General features: G+C 45.1%; 1 protein-coding gene across 27 annotated transcripts in view; it reads right to left on the bottom strand.

The window, feature by feature from the left end:
• Positions 1-17974, bottom strand: part of Pkp4 (plakophilin 4) — a 224053-nt gene that overhangs the window by 18137 nt on the left and 187942 nt on the right. For 22 of the 27 annotated variants that reach the window (XM_076569504.1, XM_076569506.1, XM_076569515.1 and 19 more), the window contains 3 exons: positions 17085-17217; positions 15475-15688; positions 1549-1732 (listed from right to left, as the gene is read on the bottom strand). In XM_076569504.1, the coding sequence (XP_076425619.1) occupies positions 1549-1732; positions 15475-15688; positions 17085-17217 (531 nt within the window). The remainder of the gene's footprint in view (positions 1-1548; positions 1733-15474; positions 15689-17084; positions 17218-17974) is intronic. The other 5 variants (XM_076569508.1, XM_076569510.1, XM_076569519.1 and 2 more) reach the window with 1 other exon arrangement.

The raw sequence follows: 17974 nt of genomic DNA, 5'->3' as shown, positions 1-17974 counted from the left end.
TCTGGCCCAGGCTTTGCCTGGAGCATGCCTGGACCACTAATCTCATTTCCATTTTTGCCTCCACTCAGTCTTCTACAGAACAGGAAAAGCCCTCCCCATCTCTCCCCGCTTTAAACTCTCCTGGCTTTTCATAGTAGGTGAAGTAAAGGGCAAGCTCCTTCCATTCGACAGAGATCTGACACCACCCATGGCCACTTGGCCCTTTGGCCATGGAGTTAGCTCATTGCTTTACATTACCAGTGACTTGTCCTGACCCCTACTCCTCAGATGAGCAGTTTCTGTGGTATTTCAGATATAGGCTGTGGTGGCTACTCTTGGTTGTCAACTTGTCTACATCTTGTATTAACTAAAGCCCAAATCACTGGGCACACTGTGAGGGGTTTTTCCATGATTAAATGATTCTATTCTGGATCTTTAAGGTGGGAAGGGACCACCACAGGGTTCACCAATAATTCTCACTGCACCACATTTTGTTATGGTGCTACTGTCCTCGTCCTCTTCCTCATTTGTGTCTTCCTCACAGATGGGCTCAGTTGATCGTGTTCCATGCTGGTTTGACACAGTGACGTTTACCCAGGACTAGAACAGGTCACATGAGAGCCAAGGCTGTACCGTGACCTGGGTACTCACTGCCTAATGGGTGAGCTGGGGTGGGCCAGGGGAGTCATACTTCCCTGGATCCTAGGGTGGAGGACGGGATGCTGTTTCCTGCTGACCACAGGCTACCAGACTCACTCAGGACCAGCCACACGAACGCCTTCTGTCACCGTGTAGAAGGCTTGGGGATAGTAGCACAGACCCTCTCCCTATGGTTCAGACTCTCTGCCCCAGAGGTGTTCAGATGTCTTATTTTTGTTTTTCTTTTCGGGGCTGGGACTTGAACTCAGGGCCCTGTGCACGCAATACTGTCACTTCTGTTCTGCAGACGAACCCTAAAGCTCTGCAGGTCACCCTGCCATTCTGCTAAGGCTTCTGTTTCATGTGCCTAGAATAACAGGAGACTGGGGAACAGGGTCAAATGTGAGTGGAGAAGCAAACAGGGAACCATTCCACAAACAAACATAAAAGAATCACAGATTTTATATAATGACTCATGGAACAGCATTTGGGCCGACTTATTTATAGAACTCAAAAGCAATAGCTGTTTAAGTCACACATCTCTTTACTTCTCTTTAAAAGTAACAATACATACCCGAACTTTGGTGATCATCATTGGAACTGAAAGAAAAACCAGGCTACCCCAGGTCTGCAGTAAGTCTGTGATAGTCAGAAAAAGGCTCCTATAGTAGAAAACGGTGGAATTGCTGCCGTGCCCTCAGAATAAATGGGCCTTTCTAAATAATTCACACACGAGTCATATGCGAGACAGTTGCCTTGGGGCCACCAGCCTGTGCTCAGTGTTTCCTCACACAGTGACAAAGTTCACACTCTGCTATGAAGGAGAACCATCACCTCCAGGGGATGCTAGCTAGGTAGCGCCTTCTACAGTCAATTTACTTATGACACCCATTCTTTAATCATGTAATTAATTGGGAAGAAAGTACTTACCTCAGGCAACCTGTCGTGTTCCTCAGAACCAGCGAGGTCTGAAATTTAATTTTATGATCATCATCGAAGGAAGAGTTATTCCACCCAGAATGTGGAACGATCACAGTGTTCGTTAAGGTTGAGAGAGCATCTCGAATGATTGTCATCTTTACAGCATCACATGAGGATAAATTCCAAAGAACTCCTAAAAAGAGAAAGTTCAGGTGAACATTATCAGAGATTCTGCAGCTTTAAGACAGAAACAATCGGCTGGGCATTGGTGGTGCACACCTTTAATCCCAGCACTCGGGAGGCAGAGGCAGGTGGATCTCAGTGAGTTCGAGGTCAGCCTGGTCTATGGAGTTAGTGTCAGGACTGTTTCACAGAGAAACCCTGTCTTGGAAAACTAAAACAAAGAAAAAAGAAAGAAACAATCACACGCGCTCTAGCTGCTCTGAACCTAACCTACTGGCTAGATCTATACCCCACCTTTGCAACTGGTCTAGGATGGACCGGTGATAACGGCTGCACACACACACGCTGGCTTCTACCATGAATTCCAAAGTCTCAAGACTCACGGTCAAAGTTCCATTAGACAACTGTGGGCATTGCAAGGCAAAGTAACCCGTCCCAGGACAGGGAGGTAACCCCAGTACAGGCGTCATAGAGACAGCATGCCTGGGTTTCACAAAACTCACTTTTCTTGCATTGTCCCTTACACTGAATGGCTGATGTGACAAGCCTCTAGAATTTAAGACTTGGGCAAAATTTCTTGTTCTCAACAGATTGGCATATTTCTCATGAAGCCTCCTTTCCAGCATTTTCTCAATTCTCACTTTGTTAGCAGGAAGAAGTCCAGCTTCCAGAGTTCCTGGAATACAGTGTAGTAGTACAGCATCATACAGTAGTAACCAGCTGTACGGAGGATCACCGTATCTGCTTTATTCTCTTCTTCAAAGAGTTTTACTGCCATGTGTCTGAGAAGTGTTATTGCCCTTCCTTTTTTTGATATAGGAGAAAGTAATGGATGAAGTGCGTTAACTTATTGCCGTAACTCCTTATGATTCATACAGAAACGGGAACGAATCTGAGACGTCACCTACTCCAAAAGCATTTTTACGTCAACGCGCTTTCTTAAGTGAGGAGGAGGTGGAGGGGTGGCGCAGCTGACTTTTTTCACCCAGAAGTCTCTCAGCACCCCACACTCCTGATGTGTTTGTGACAAGCTTCTCCAGAGGCTTCACCGAACTGTCAGCACTGTACACTTGTGGGCCTGTGGAGAGCAGGGGCTGACAATGTCTGCCTTTGTCTGTGGGCGTGTGCTGGGCCTCTGACCAGAACTGACCAAGCACGGGGCCAGACAAGACTGGACACTGCTGCTCCAAATGCTGTGACCTAAGGAGCCAGCTCGGAGCCAACGTGAGCAGCCTTCTCTGGATGTAACGTACAGGGGGAGGTAGCGAGCAGAGAGTAGCCTTGTCTCTGTGGGAGGAGGAGAAAGCCAAGGACAGCTTTAGAGTAAAGACCCTGACCGTGCCCACGGGCTGCCTTCGCTGCCGTCCATCCCTGTGCTGTGGAGATGGGGTCAGTGATGGAGACGGATGCTGTGGACGTTCTGCTCTGCCTCTGTGCCTGCTCCTCTCCTCTCCTCTCCCACTTGGTTTTCATTTCTAGACCTCATTCATTTGGTTTCTCGGCCCCCTCCCCAAGGACTTTCGCCCTTGATCTTTCCCACCCCATTCTGAGCACAGCCCATTTAGTTGGACCCAGGTTAGTTCTTCTTTAAGGAGGGAGGGTTGGTATAAAAGGGAGATTTAGGAAATACAGAACCTGCTTTGTTTCTGAAAGCCGACTCTTCTCACTATGACCTTTGTTCACAAAACTGTATCGAGGCATATGGACACAAGGCCCCACTGAGAAGCCTACACGATGTGCTTGGTGCTTAGGAACAGAACTTCAATTCCACTGTCAGAGTTACTCTGCCGTGTTTTGGAGCGATGGTTGGATTCTGGGGGTCTGGCCAGATTGTCTTAGTTGGGAAAGAACTGACTGAGTGTGGCCATATTTATCTTCGCTCCACAGTGGCTTTCACTGTCTATTTCTATTTCCTATGTAAAAGCTGAACATCTGAGGGAGAAACATTGGAAAGCAATGATCGACAAGACCCAAGAGTGAATTATCGGTTGGTGCGCGCTGACCAAGGGACCAGAGAAAAGGAAGACGACAGAAGAGTGGCTTGAGGCACAGCAGGGTGGGGTCAGGGCTTTCAAAGTCCCTGCTAATGAAGCCATCGTGCTGAAGAGGGCTAGTGGTGAGCCAGGAGCTTCAGCCAGCTGCCGCTGCCGCACACAGCTGCCCGGCCAGTGATGGGGAAAACGTTATTACCCAGAAACCACCCCTGCTGACAGTTTGGGAGCATGTGATTTCCTAACCTGACTGCTGCAATTCTCTTTCTGTCAAAGCCTTTCACATTCCTCCCTTCACAAAATACAACTTCTGGGGACAGCTTCATTTTCCAATAAGCGGCTTCCTTCTTCACGGAATGAATGCAGTCCAGTCAAGTTAACTACAAGGCAGGGTTTATGCACAGCAACATCCACCATATCAGAGGCTGTAAGTATGACATCAGATGTATGGCTGCCCCTCGCTATCCATGGGGGCAGGGGCTGACTCTAGGTCCCCTCTGTAGTTACCAAAGTGGGCAGATGCTCAGGTTCCTTGCAACAAAGTGGCATTGTAACGTTTGCATATAATCTATGCTCATGTCTACTGTAAGCGCTGCATCTCGCAGCCCAATACCCAATGCAATGTAAACTCTGTGTAAATATTTGCTGTGCTGTAATTTTTAGTTGAATTTTTTTGTTGTATTGTTGTCTCCTTAGTATTTTCCTGCTGCCAGTGGCTCTGTGGATGCTTCTTATAAACAGGAAGTTAGCTCTTTATCTCTACAAGACACTAAACAGCCTGCTCCAGAAACTTCAGGTGAAATTACAACCACAGAAGGGGGGCGTTCGGGATGAGAAATTACCTTACGCTGGCTCCAAATCCACCCCCCACTTTTCCTGCCTTCATTCCTAGGTACTCCTAAGCTTTATTTATGGCAAGAGGGTATCTTTTGTATTTCAGGAGTCTCCTGATTTTTCTTTTTCTTTTTTCCCCCCAAGGATTCAGAATGGCCAGCAGACTCATCATTCTAGTTTGTCAGCAATCAGTTTGGGACTGACATCAGATAACTGTGTTCAAATTAACAAGAATAAACCCATCATCATCTGATTTATGGTGGCTTTATTTTCCATGTGCTTAGAGCTAAGCAACATGCATCCAACCAATTAACTTTCCCACTTGATAATTTTATAAATTTTATAAATGTGAAGTTCCTTAAAGGAAGATGAACATTTATACTTTTGAATTTATCTAGGCACGTGTGGGCAGCTAGCTACCTACCTACCCGTTCCCTTTCATGTTTTGTTACACATATGCAGGACAGTTGGTACCTGCACATACTTGTTGATGGATTCATCTTATGTCTTACATTTGTTTATAAATTCCCCTTTTATTTCCTGCCTATTAGGCTTAGAGGACAGGAGTGTGACTTTTCTTGAAACAATACTTAGGAGTGCTTTCAAGGTCCACAGCTGCAGAGAAAGGGCCAGAACAGTGTTCCAGACCTTTATCAGAATCCGCAGGTTTCTACAGGCCACCTTGCACACTGACACTACCATCCTGCTCTTCCATTTCCCAGCATCCGAAGACTAGGAGTCCCATCCCTTAGAGTGTGAGGCAGAAAGGAACGGGGCTGTCAAAGCACAAAATGTCAAGTTGTTTAAAGACATGCAACCTTCCAGCAGATGAGCCGATTATGCTACCTATCTTTTGATTAACTGGGGTGACTGGCCACAAAGTGGATCTACCAGTGAAATGCAGGCTTTCATTTCTGCAACCCCAAAATTGGTCCTGTTTATTCATGACTTGAAAAAAGGAGATTTTGCCAAGTATGTAGTATTGAAAAGACCCACTCAGCAGCAGCTTTATGGCCCTATAGTTTGTGCTACACACCACGCATTAGATCACCCTCTAATTCTGCCCTTTACAAGTCACGCTGAGCCCATTTGCTGGACTGAACTAACTACTTCCATGGCTGAAGTAAATCTTCAGGCACTGGTTTTGATTTCTTACTCCCCAACCCCACAGTAGAGTTCAAAATGACTAGTTCTGGTCAACAAATACTAGATGAAAAAAGACTCAATGAGACATAAAAGCCTCAGAGAGGGCTTTTATGAATTTGGCTCTTCTCCTCAAAGCAAACAGCACCATTCTTCCCATTGGCTAATGAATCCCCGGGCACACTCCACCTTGCTGGAGTAGTAATAAAACCATGCTCTCTCCAGTTTCTCTAGGGATCCAGGACAACGGGGAGACTCTTACAAGGGCTGTAAGTGATGAGTAGAACTTACAGCAGCTCCCAGATGTAGCAAGACCGAGGAGAACACAAAGAGCGGTGGGCCTGGCATTCTCCATCAAACATGGCACCTCCAGCTCCTACATCCTAGTACAAAATTACCTCCAAAATTACGGAGTGGCACATTCCATCACCTCCTTGTTCCCAAAGAAGAAGTTAAACAATTAAAAGCAAGCTATAATTTGGTTTAGGAAGCTGGAGGTTTTATTTATTCAAAAGCAATTAGCTTTGTTCTGAGGACTGAGAATATACACATACAAATGGAATTTAGAAAGTATTAGGAATTTCCATGTGTATTACAGAAAACGCTGCTTATTCTCTACCACAGAAAAGGTTAGAGATAATCATGAATAACCAATAAGCAAAATTAAATGGTGCCATGGGAGATGAAAGTTTGTTTTCTTCACAAAGAGCGAATAAAGTAATTAAAATACCATTTCACATAAATCCTACACTGTAGAATTTTGAAAGCGCTTGTGTTTAAAGCTGGCTGTATAACTAATCTAATGCCTAACTGATAGTTTTATTATTCACATTAGAAGCTGATTTTGCTGATTAATTAAAATAATAACAACTACTTGAAAGTACAATTTTAAAGGAACATTAGAAACCAAATAACATTTGAAAAGTGCTTTCACTGTTGGAATGAATACAACAGCCAACGGACGTGCTTCTCTCTGACCGCAAGGATTGTTTGATCCATTTATGTTTGTATCGCGTTCAGCTTATGCTCTTTCCAAATTATCAAAAATCAAGCACCTGCAGACACCGCCGAAGGAAAAAGCCTATGAAGTCCCAGCACCCTTTACACGTCACTCGCTGTACCGTCTTCCTTCTCACGAGCGAGCATAATCTCCTCGGCTGTCTGTTTTGTTTATCTCTGCAGTGCCGGGGATTGAACTTACGGTGTCATGCATGCGAGGCGAGTGCTCTACCTCTGAGCCATATTCCCAGCCCTGACATTCAGTTCTTAATATTCTTCGCTTCAGCACCTTTCTCAAGATGCCCACAAGGTCAACTGAACTACTCCAGCCTCAGAGATGAGGGTGAAGATGCCTGATCTTTCTGTCCTGGGGCAGAAAGCACATCCTGCTGGGTCAGCCAGTGTGCCTAGGTGGCTGAATAGGAATGGCCGCCATAGGCTCATAGATTTCAATGCTTGGTCACCAGGGAGCGGCATGACTAGGAGGTGTGGCCTTGTTGGAGGAAGTGTGTCATTGCAGGAGGGCTTTGAGGTTTCAGATGCTCAAGCCAGGCCCCATGTCTCTCTTTTCCTGCTGTGTGCCAATCTAGATGTAGAACTCTCAGCAACCTCTCCAGCTCTTACATGCCACCATGCTTCCCACCATGACAATAACGGACTAAGCCTGGGAACTATAAGTCTGCCCCAATTAAATGTTTTCCTTTATAAGAATTGCCATGGTGTCTCTTTACAGCAATAGAAACCCTAACTAAGACAATGCCTTTGCTCCTGCTGCCTGGGGCAGCAACAATGCCCAGTATAGATCACGCCCTCATTCCAACAATGTTTGCATCCATGGGCTTATGGGAACATGATGCTGTCTTGTACACCCATCCTGGAAGCACTGTTGAAAACCAGTGGTGGAAACTTAGTACAAATACAGTAGTACAAGGGTTTTAGACTGTGTGCAAGGTATGCTGTGTTGTGTATCGTTGTAGAATAGTTTAAGATGTGTTACATTTGCGTATGCTGTGGAACATTGTTTAATGATGCAAAGCTGTGTTGCATTCCTTTACATTGCATTTGTTTAACTCTGTGAAGCTGTGTTACTGTGCCTGTCTAAAACACCCGATTGGTCTAATAAAGAGCTGGACAGCCAATAGCAAGGCAGGAGAAAGGATAGGCGGGGCTGGCAGGCAGAATATATAGGAGAAATCTGGGAAGAGAGAGATGAAGGAGTGAGAAAAGAAGGGGCCAGACACTCAGCCACACAGCCAGACATGGAATAAGAAGGAAAAAAAAGATATACAGAAATAGAGAAAGGTAAAAGCCCAGAGGCAAAAGGTAGCCAGGATAACTTAAGAAAAGCTGGAAAGAAATAAACCAAGCTAAGGCCGGGCATTCATAAGAAAGAATAAGACTCAGTGTGATTTATGTGGGAGCTGGGTGGTGGGCCCCCCAAAGAGCAAAAAAGTAAGAGCAAAAAATACCAACTATAGTGTATAGCCACATGCTGATGATAACTGAGTATGAAGGAGGTCTCTAATCCAAGACCACAGCCTGCTCTGAGGGTGTACTCCCTATTATTTTCCAGCCAGCCTTTGGCTGACATACTCAGAACCTGAGAAAGCCTCACCTCTTCCCTGTGGCTGCTCCTTAAGGTCTCCCCTTTGCTCCAGTGGGGCTCTTAATGAACCTTGGTGGCTTTTTGTTGGGAAAAAAGTCGTAACAAGATGCTACAGTGAGTACTCAGCCACAATAGAGCCACCTGCTACTGCCTGCCAGTCTTAAATCTACAAACCATAAACACTACCTACCTTTTAAATTTATACCATCTCCACTCAACCACCATAGAGGCTGAGTAACTAATACAAAAATCCACAATCTGAAATGCTTTAAAATCTGATTTCAGATTCAGGATGCTAAAGTAAAGTTCATGTAACTATTTTTAAAATTCTAGGAAATTCTTTAATTTGAAGCACTTCTGACCCCTAGAATTCCAGGGAAGGGATAGCCAACTTGTATCCAATCTGTGCTGTCTAGCAGGGCAGCTCAGCCACAAGAGGCTAAGGAATCACTTGAAATGTGGCTAGTCCTGACTGATTTGTATAAAACATACACTAGATTATAAAGACTTGGTATAGAATCAATGCAAAATATCTCACAATTGATTTTCATATTGATGTAACATTGACAAATTCTCACTATTGGGTTGAATAAAATACATTACTAAAATTAATTCCACTGTCTTTGGGTTTGTCCTTTCTTAAGATGGCCACTGGAATACTTTAGAAATGCGTGTGCAGCTCCGTCCCGCTTCTTTTGGGTGCGGAAGGTCCCCGGTTGAGTTGTATGCCCTCAGGAGGCCTTGTGACAATGTCGGAAGATCAGTGAGCACAGCTTGAATATGCCATCTGCCAGGCACTCCACACACCTCCTCACAAAACCACCAAGCACAGGTACCGTTCGCCACCAGGGACAAAAAGGTCCACAGAGGTGACATGCCTGGATCCTTGGGCCTGTACGGAGAGCTGACCACCTGACTCCGAATCCCAATCTCACACAACGCTGAGCTGCCTTCCCCCTGGATGGTTTTAAATTATGGGAGTTCCTGTCTGGTAGGCCTGGAGGTTACGGCACTGAGCTGTAGCAGGAAAGGTATGGGTCAGAAAGAAAAGGGGTGTGAGCCCTTGGGAAGACTGTAACAATGAGGAAGAGCAAGAGGAGGAGCAAGGCTTGAGGCCGGGGATAGCCTGGAAGGTGGGCGGACCAGACTGGGACTGACGGGTGGGAGATCAGAATTGCCGCTGCCGCCGGGGTTACTCCAGTGAGCCAGGTACCGCAGAGCCTATGGCATGGGACTAGGGTTTCTGGGTGAGGTAGTGAGGACCCAAAGGTGGGAGGAAGTAAGATAAAGAATCAGCTGCGAGAACCTGGGGCTGGATGCAAGCTGCTGGTGGTGGATAGATGAGCCGACAGCTTGCGTATGTGCCACACCACGGTGCTGTTGACAGAATAAGGAAGTCGAGGGGGTAGGGAGGAGAGCAGACTGCTAGCAAAACGCCTGCCATTTGCAGCTTCAGACTAATCGCTCAAGCTTTCTACCAGGACCACTATGCCATCAGCAAATTATAAAAATGAAGTGGAATTGGAATAATGGGAAAGCAATTATTATGAGAGGGCAAAAGTACTGTCTTCAATAACAGAAAAATGCCCTTCTGTGGATAGCTTCTGAGGAGAAAAACATCATGGTGGCATACAATAATTTCCAGGGTTCTGGAGGTGGGACACCGATGGGGAGGGCCCAAGGGCCCTGCAGCAGGCTGCAGAGAGCTGCTCTTGGCCTAAAGGCAGGGCACGGGCCATGGTGTCTTTCTTCCTGACAGGCCTCCTGGGTGGGAATCCTTCTCTTGGCTCAGCTGGCTTTGGCATGGCTCTGCCTGCTCACCTCAGAGCTCCGTGGAATTTCCTGTACATTTGGTGCAGTCTCTGTCAGGTGTGGGAGAGCTCCCTCAGGTGTGGCGTTCGCGGTGCAAAGGTGTCTGAGGGGAGGGAGCTTTCTAGAAGGCAGCTGTGGAGAACGCAACATGGGGCTGGCTGTGGCCACTGCCCAGGGAGGGCCCTGCCTAAGCGCTCAGTCTGAAGGTACTTGCTTCTGCTACTGAGAGTTGTTCCCACACGAAGGCCATGAGAGGGTTAGATCTTCGGTGTCTAGAAAACATAAGCATTGGCCTGTGTTGTGTTTCTGTGATTTCCTAATCATAAAGGTTGATTTGCCAACACCGAAGGGATCCCTCTACGGGATGGCATTTGTATTTCAGCATGTTCTCTACTGAGGTAACTTTGCCACTTGGTAGGTATTTTGAAGGGATTAATGATACCACATGGTTATGTAGTTCAATGTTCCTGCGAGTGGCATTTCTTCAGGAAATAAGCTTACAATCCAGGAACGCTGAGAATTGCCCATGGGGGACATAGAGCTGGCTCCTTCTGCTGGAAGCAGGTACAAGAGGACAGGCTGAGTAAGGGAAACAAGAAAGGTCTGAGGTAGAGCTGGCAGGGAGTGCAGTGGCCCCCATCTCCCACCCCTGTCCTGCTGGTGACACTTTCAGATTCTGACAAAGAGTCTGGTCATTTACATGAGCACACAGATTTATCCAGAGTCACTTAAGACATATATTCTCCACCTGACTTGTGAGGGCATGACACTGTTGCGTTTCTACCTCACTAAATCGTCCATCTAGCAGTCCGCTGCCGGCAGAGACAAGCAATTAAAGCTGTGAGCTGCAGGGCATCAGACCGAATCAGAGCCTTTGGAGGACTGAGGGGTGTGCTGTGGAGTCTCCACATGTGTAACCACTCTCTTCATATTTAGAAGCTGTCTGGGCCACTGAGGGAGTGCTCCATCCTCTCTTTTGCTGGGAAATTCGACTCTGACCAATGTTGGCTAACCAGGTTCTCCAAATGACTCTACTTTCCCACTTGACTGCCTCATTTTGCCTAGCACTCAGATGTCTACATCTGAAGACCTAGTCCATGCAGAAGGGTGCATGAGACTCAGACTGTCACTTCTGACAGACTTAGAACACTGCAGCAAGCTGAAACGTTATGATGGTGTCGGGTTGCTAGCTTGACCTGACTGCACTGGTAGAGATCAAGGATGATGCTGGGGAAAAGTCAAGTAATTAGGAGACTGAGATTCCTCCTGTTGGTACCCAGAATGAAGGGAAGTAGTTGAAACAGGTATGTGCATGTCCAGAGTTGCTTTTGTTTAGCACATCTCAGTGGCCTGTGCTGGGGGAGAGATTTTAGCCTGTGTGTTAGGAACTTGACCTCCCTGTGCCCTGAGTTTCTCGTCTGTGATGCAGGGTGAGCAGGTGCTCCTCTGTGGAATAGACATCTCTTCACGGCATTTTCTTGTTCCAAGTTCTTTATGAACTAAGAGCTGGTCCATCTATAATGAACTATTTTGGGATATTACCAATTAAACACACCTTTTTTTTGGTGGTTATTTTTTCATTACAAATTTTCATGGCTTGAAATGAGGTAGAGAAAGAGGGAGGGTGGCCAGAGACTGATGATGAATGACTTTGTTATTATTACTTTAAGCAGACCAGGTGGTAAGAATTCTTACTAATTTGGGCTGGGAAGTGGGAAGGGCTGTTGCCAGATTTCTGAAAATAACATGCAGCTCCTAATAGCTCAAGTGGTCCAGAAAAGCAAGACAGAAAGTAATGGACTGTCTCCTGTCTAGATCAGGTAACAAATGACTGCATAAAAAGCATATTAATGAGGTCAGGGAAACAAGAATCGAATTTTTCATCCTGCAATAATGTAGCTCTTTACACTACGAATGACCACCTCTTGCCAGGACCTACTGTTTGCTAAATCTTTGCCTGGCTCACCTGGTTTTCCTTAGCACAAAACTATCTTTAAAAAAAAAAAAAATAACTTATCAGTTACTACACTTAAAGCAAATGCAAGGCTTCTTTTTTTCAGAATAAAATTTCTTCACTTGTATAGTAAAAATTGCCAAACTAAAACAAAGAGGACAAAGGGTGGTGGTGTGGGAACCACAGAGGCTCCCTAGTAAGGCCTTACTCAAGCTCAGAAAGTCTGAGTTTGCTTTGCCCAGCAGGGCTGCATAACAGGATGATTTGGCCAAAGGAGTGGATACTAGGTGTTTTGAAGGGTCTATACTTGTTGGTACTTTATACCTCGACCTTGGAAGGGGGAGGTCTTTTGCTCCTCCTCTTGCTGATGGATAAAAGGCCCATTATGAATAAAGTCAAGGCGACTAGGTATTGACCCAGGGCCCTCCCGAAGCTATCTTGTGTCTTTGTATCATCGTCTCTGTCTATATTTCTATTCTATCTAATACTTTCTCATTCCTTCTTCCTTCCTCTAAGAACCCTTGGACAGGTCAGAGCTTGACTCCGACAGGGTAGACTTAGACTTAATAAATATGGAGTCAATGATGAGGGAGGGATGACGTGGATCATGTTCTGCACGGTGTCTGTAATGCATGGCTCAAATTTCAAAACCATCAGCATGGAAATATTCTACTAGCCACATGAGCGACTAATCACTTGCTAAATTGGAAAAAGTGAATACAGAAGTTATATGAACTCAGTCTATTAATACTGAAGAACAAAGGCTACTTTCTGGTACTTAACACTGGCATTAATAGGGAGGATTAACAACGTGACAGTGTTGGGACATCCAGTTCATTACAAAGCAGGCTTCCAGATTCTTTGTAATGTCTCCAACTTCTATAGTTTAAAATAGGATGTTTTCAGAAAGCCCAATAACTATAATCTCGTATTTCCTAGCTCAGAAACACAATTTAATAATCCTGAACAAATGGGCTGATAATACCATTTTTAGTGACAAGATGCTTCTTCCACTTGTAATCACAGTTGTGGCCCAGAAGACATTGACTTGCTAGCCTGATAGAGGGGCAGCTCGACTTTGTCCAGCTTTTGTGTTTAAGCACAGTGACAGCAAAACGCCCCTCGGGGAAGGAAGATCCACTCAACGCACCCTGCACACAGCAGAAAGTACCTGAAAAGCACAGTGTATTCCACCGTGGAAAATGTTCAACACAATGAAGGAAACACAAGAGTCATGTTACATGTTAGAGAAGCATTTTAATTAGCAAAGACAGCCACACTGTCTTGAGAAAATAATCTTGGCAAAAAGTTTTGGTTTTTTCCCTTGAAAATGCAAAGGTGGCCAAAAAATATACACCCCGGCAGTTACTACACTCAAAGCAAATGCAGACATCTTTTTAGAATAGTTAAAATTTCTTCACTTGTATAGTAAAAATTGGCAAACTGAAACAAAGAGGACGGGGAGGCGTGACTTTAGACTTAATAACTAGGTTGAATTGCTTAATATTGTGAATAACAGAAGACCTACTTTCAAGTGAATAGTCCTTTCTTCAAATTATTAGTAGTTTGAATTCAACAGTTTATTGGCCTTAAAAATTATCACTGGTGAACTCCTAGTCCACACCTGCACAGGCCAAACGTGAAGCCCGTAAAGCCACCGTCTCTGTGGATGGCACTGGCTGAATACTGAGAAACAGACAGAGGACATTCTGTTCTCAGGGAGGGTTTTCTAGAACATGGGCAGCTGTGTTTCTTGGAGTGAGGGTAGTTCAGACCAATGGTTCCTGGTTAGGAGGGGACTGGGAGGCTGGTTGTAGGGCAGAACTGGTTTTTAGGGCTGTTCTTATGAGCTCCCCAGGGCTTGTGTCCTGTACCTTCTCAATCATAACAAATGTACTGTTGCTTTCGGGACAAGCTTGATGATGCCCAAGCTTGTGCCCGGAAGTTATGCAAGTTTCCTGTCCTGGCCAATGCAAACACACAGTGGGGCTGAATGCGGAAGTGGTACAGACATTCACGTCTTGCTTGGGTGGCTGATCAGACAGGAGAAATTGGAGACCCCTTTCAACACCTCTGTGATTCTGCAGTTTAAAGAACTTGTAAATATTTGACTTGGAGAAGTGTTAATGAAAGGAGGATTTAAGGTCTCCTGAGGCTTCCTGCTAGACGACACACACGGTTTGCTTTTCTTACATTTCTTCTGAAACATCAGGTAAGTCTGGGTCTACCAAGTGTTACAACTGAGAAATGGAACAACTAACTTTACTTTCTCCCTGGGTTTTGGGTTTTAACAAGTGTGTACCCATACCAGGTCCACACACACACACACACACATAAGCAAGTTCTCTAGATTCATAGTATGACTTGGTAGTTTTATATTAACCACACAATGTTTACACAGAAATCAAGCTGAGAACAATAGTTTTTGAGAACTGGAAAATATGTTTCTTAAGTCCATATGAGATCTGAATGATATATTTTCATATTGAGCATTCCCTTTCCAATATTTTGAAAGGACCATCTTATAAGCAACCATTCCACTTAAAATTATTACTGGCTACAGTATATGATTATAAAGTGAGTCTTGATTTCCTCTACCATATACATATGGTTGAAAAAAAAATGTTTCTTAAAAGTCCAAAAAGTTTCTGGTAGAGGGTTCTAGAAGAAATATCAGAAGGTGTTTGTAGTTTTATATTGGAAGATTCCATGAGGATATAGCTGTCTGAAATACACATTCACATTCCTCTCTTTAAGGCCAGGACCCATATTTAGAAAACCTTGTGTTTAAACAAACAGAAGAGTCCAACACTCAGGAGTGATGAAACATCTAAGTGGGCACTTGGGTTAATATGCCCCAGGCAAAAGGACAAGAGTTCTCAAGTGCCGACTGCCTCTATTTCAGGTCAGTTTGACTTACTTTTTAGTAATAGAACACAGAAAAAGGCAATCACTGAACTTTCATGCACTTTTCTTCCTGTTTGGCACTAAATCTTATAAATCATTTGAGGTCTGCTCAGGAAAGACAATATAACAATTCCATACAAGGAAAAACACAGCAATGAAAGTCCAGCAAGGCCTTATTTCTTCTATGAGAAACCATGAGAGAGGAACAGAAAAGAAAGCACACATCAGGGATGTCAGGATCATGCCAGGAAACATCCAGCTGGTTAAATAGGGGAACCGAGTGTGCATTCCTATGAACTGATACGCACATTAGCTGCTACTGACACAACACCGCAATGTCTTCTGGGGGCACGACCTCCTTCACAGCTGTGAGCTAGCCCACCCACCTGCCCAGTGCATCATCTATCTCAACACTGCTTCCAATGGCTTCTCGATGCTACTCTGCCAGGGCACAGTTTTGAATGTTTCCAGCATTCCCTCTAGACCAGATTACATTCTCTACCCACCTGTAACAAGCTCCCTTACTTCTGCATCAATTGATTTTCTCAACAGTCGCAGCAAGGCAGGGATCCCACCGACATTCTTCATTGCTATTTTATTTTCATCTGTAGACTTGCCAAACACAAGGTTTCGGAGGGCACCACAAGCGTTCTTCTGAACTTCCAAAACTCTGTGGTCCAAGAGGTCAACCAGATGCTTGATTCCCCCTAGCTTGTATACCTGGAATGAAAAAAATCCCAGGCCTGAGGGATATGCAGTAAATTGATGGCTGCACAAGTCTGTTAGGGTGAGATCATGGGACAGACACACTTGCTGAAAATTTGAAGGCTACTCGCTAAGATGGCGCTCCTTCCCTGTGCTCAGGCTTAAAGAGAAGGGAGATCTGGGGGACCGGCCGCTGCACACAGGCCACAGTCACATACCAGGGGTCTGCATCCACACCAGGCCTGACACTTCCACTGTATGAGTGTGTGGAGCGAATATACAGACGCAGCACCCAGACACTCAGAGCCAATGCAGGAATCCAGTTCTAGACCTGCTTCTCCAGGCTACTCTCTTCACACTCTTTTCCACTTGGAATTCTTTAGTATTTTACTTTATTATTCATGTCCACCTTTAGGTCTGAGGCTGTTATGTGGTTTTACAGATTGAGCAGGTAATAAATGTCATTACAGGATAAGGCCTGAAATGTTAAAAAAAAAAAAAATCTGCATGCTCCAGAACACTAGCCAATAACCAGTAACTCACTGTTTCTATAAACACCAAAATACTTGTCTTGACCAGAGCCTCGTGTGATAGATTATCTCCCCAGTTCAGTGAGTGCAGTAATTTTTAATCTAATAGATTCTTTGAAAATATTTCTAAAGCTCAGATTAAAGTGATCTTTGCTTCATGTTTGATAAATATGCTAACTAAGTGGATGAGCTTTGACAGGCTGAAAGCACTCCAGGCAGTCCACTCATCCCAGGTTTGCCTGAGAGGCGATGATGCAAGGCACAGTCAAGATGTAAAGGGTGTCTGGAATCTCTTCAAAAGGAAATTTTATTTTTTAATAGTTTTCATGGTGCTAAGTGTAGTCAGAAGATTTTCCTCTGTCCCGCCCAGTCTGTAGCTGCTCAGCCACAAGTAAACACACAGAGGCTTAATGTTATTTTTAAACTATGGTAGACTGGGCGGGACACAGGAAAACTTTCGGCTACAGCTAAGGATTGAACTTAGGGCCTTGTAAGCACATACCCTGTCACTGACAACACCTTCAAACCCTAGTCATTTTGTAATTACTTTTATGTTTTAAAAACTTTGCTATTACTTTATGTGTATGGGTGTTTTGTCTGCATGTATGTATGTGCAGCAGGTGTGTGCAATACCCACAAAAGCAGAAGAGGGTATTGGGTCCTGCCTAACTGGTATTACAGATGGCTGTGATCTGCCATGTGGGTGTTCAGCATCAAACCTGGGTCCTCTGGATGAGCAGCCAGGGCTCTTACCTGCTGAGCCATCTTTCCAGACTCCCAAGACCCCAGTTATTTTTAAACAGCAAGCAAGCGAGCAGCTGCTGAGCGGAAGCCACAGTGTGCCCGCCCACACCCATCATGGTGGGCTCTGGGTCTAGTACCTCCATCTTCACTTTGTTATCTCCGAAGCACAGGTGCTGCAGGTAGGCTGCAGCGTTGGCCTGGACGGATGGGAACTGGTGCTGCAGCATGTGAATGACTTCTGGCAGCTCGGGGTCACGCCAGGCAAACTCCCTGCGTGGAAGAGACACAGCTTCAGAAGGGAAGCTCCGGGCGGGACAAGCCATTTGATAGGACGGAAGAGTTCAGCAGAGGCAGAAACCAGAAGTCACAAAAGTCCTAACGCATCTATTTGGAAATGATTTCTCCCGATCATGTATACGGAGGCCCAAATGCTTAAGATCCCAAAGAAATCATGACACACAGACACAGCGAGAGCGAAGGGAACAAAGGCAATTCTCGATATGGACAGCTTTTCCACTTCAGTGTGCCTCCTCTGGATTTTAATTTTATGCCTTTCTACCCATCTAAGAATGCAGCCGATGCCACACACAGGTAAACAACTGCAGTTTAGCTAAGTGAGATGTCATGCCCAAGGAAAGGAAGGCCTGATGGGAAAGGACAGAGCTGTACCAGCTGCTAATCACAGATAAGGTGGAAAATCACAGCGATTGTTCAGAAACTTAAATATTCATAGCTGCTCTTGATTACGAGACAGAAACACAGAGTAAGAAAAAAAAAAAAGGATCCTGTCAGGGATGTTCTATCCAGGGAAAACCATTTCTGACACCCCCTGGCCTTCCTATTTTCAAGAAACTGTATTATTAGCAAGTAGTTCTTGGTATGTCAAGCATCAGGAGCACATATTCTGTGTCAGACACTATCCCAGATGTGATCTCTCTAGTGCCCCAAAGCCATGTGATGTGTGCAGAGGAGAGTCCAGCGAGCTGGGAACACACCGACGAGCAGCGACACCTGCACGTCCCACCAC

The sequence above is a fragment of the Peromyscus maniculatus genome, chromosome 4, assembly GCF_049852395.1.
Source record: "Peromyscus maniculatus bairdii isolate BWxNUB_F1_BW_parent chromosome 4, HU_Pman_BW_mat_3.1, whole genome shotgun sequence".
NCBI lineage: Eukaryota > Metazoa > Chordata > Mammalia > Rodentia > Cricetidae > Peromyscus > Peromyscus maniculatus.
Note: the sequence above shows the minus strand (reverse complement) of the source record. Positions and strands in the feature narration are given on the sequence as shown.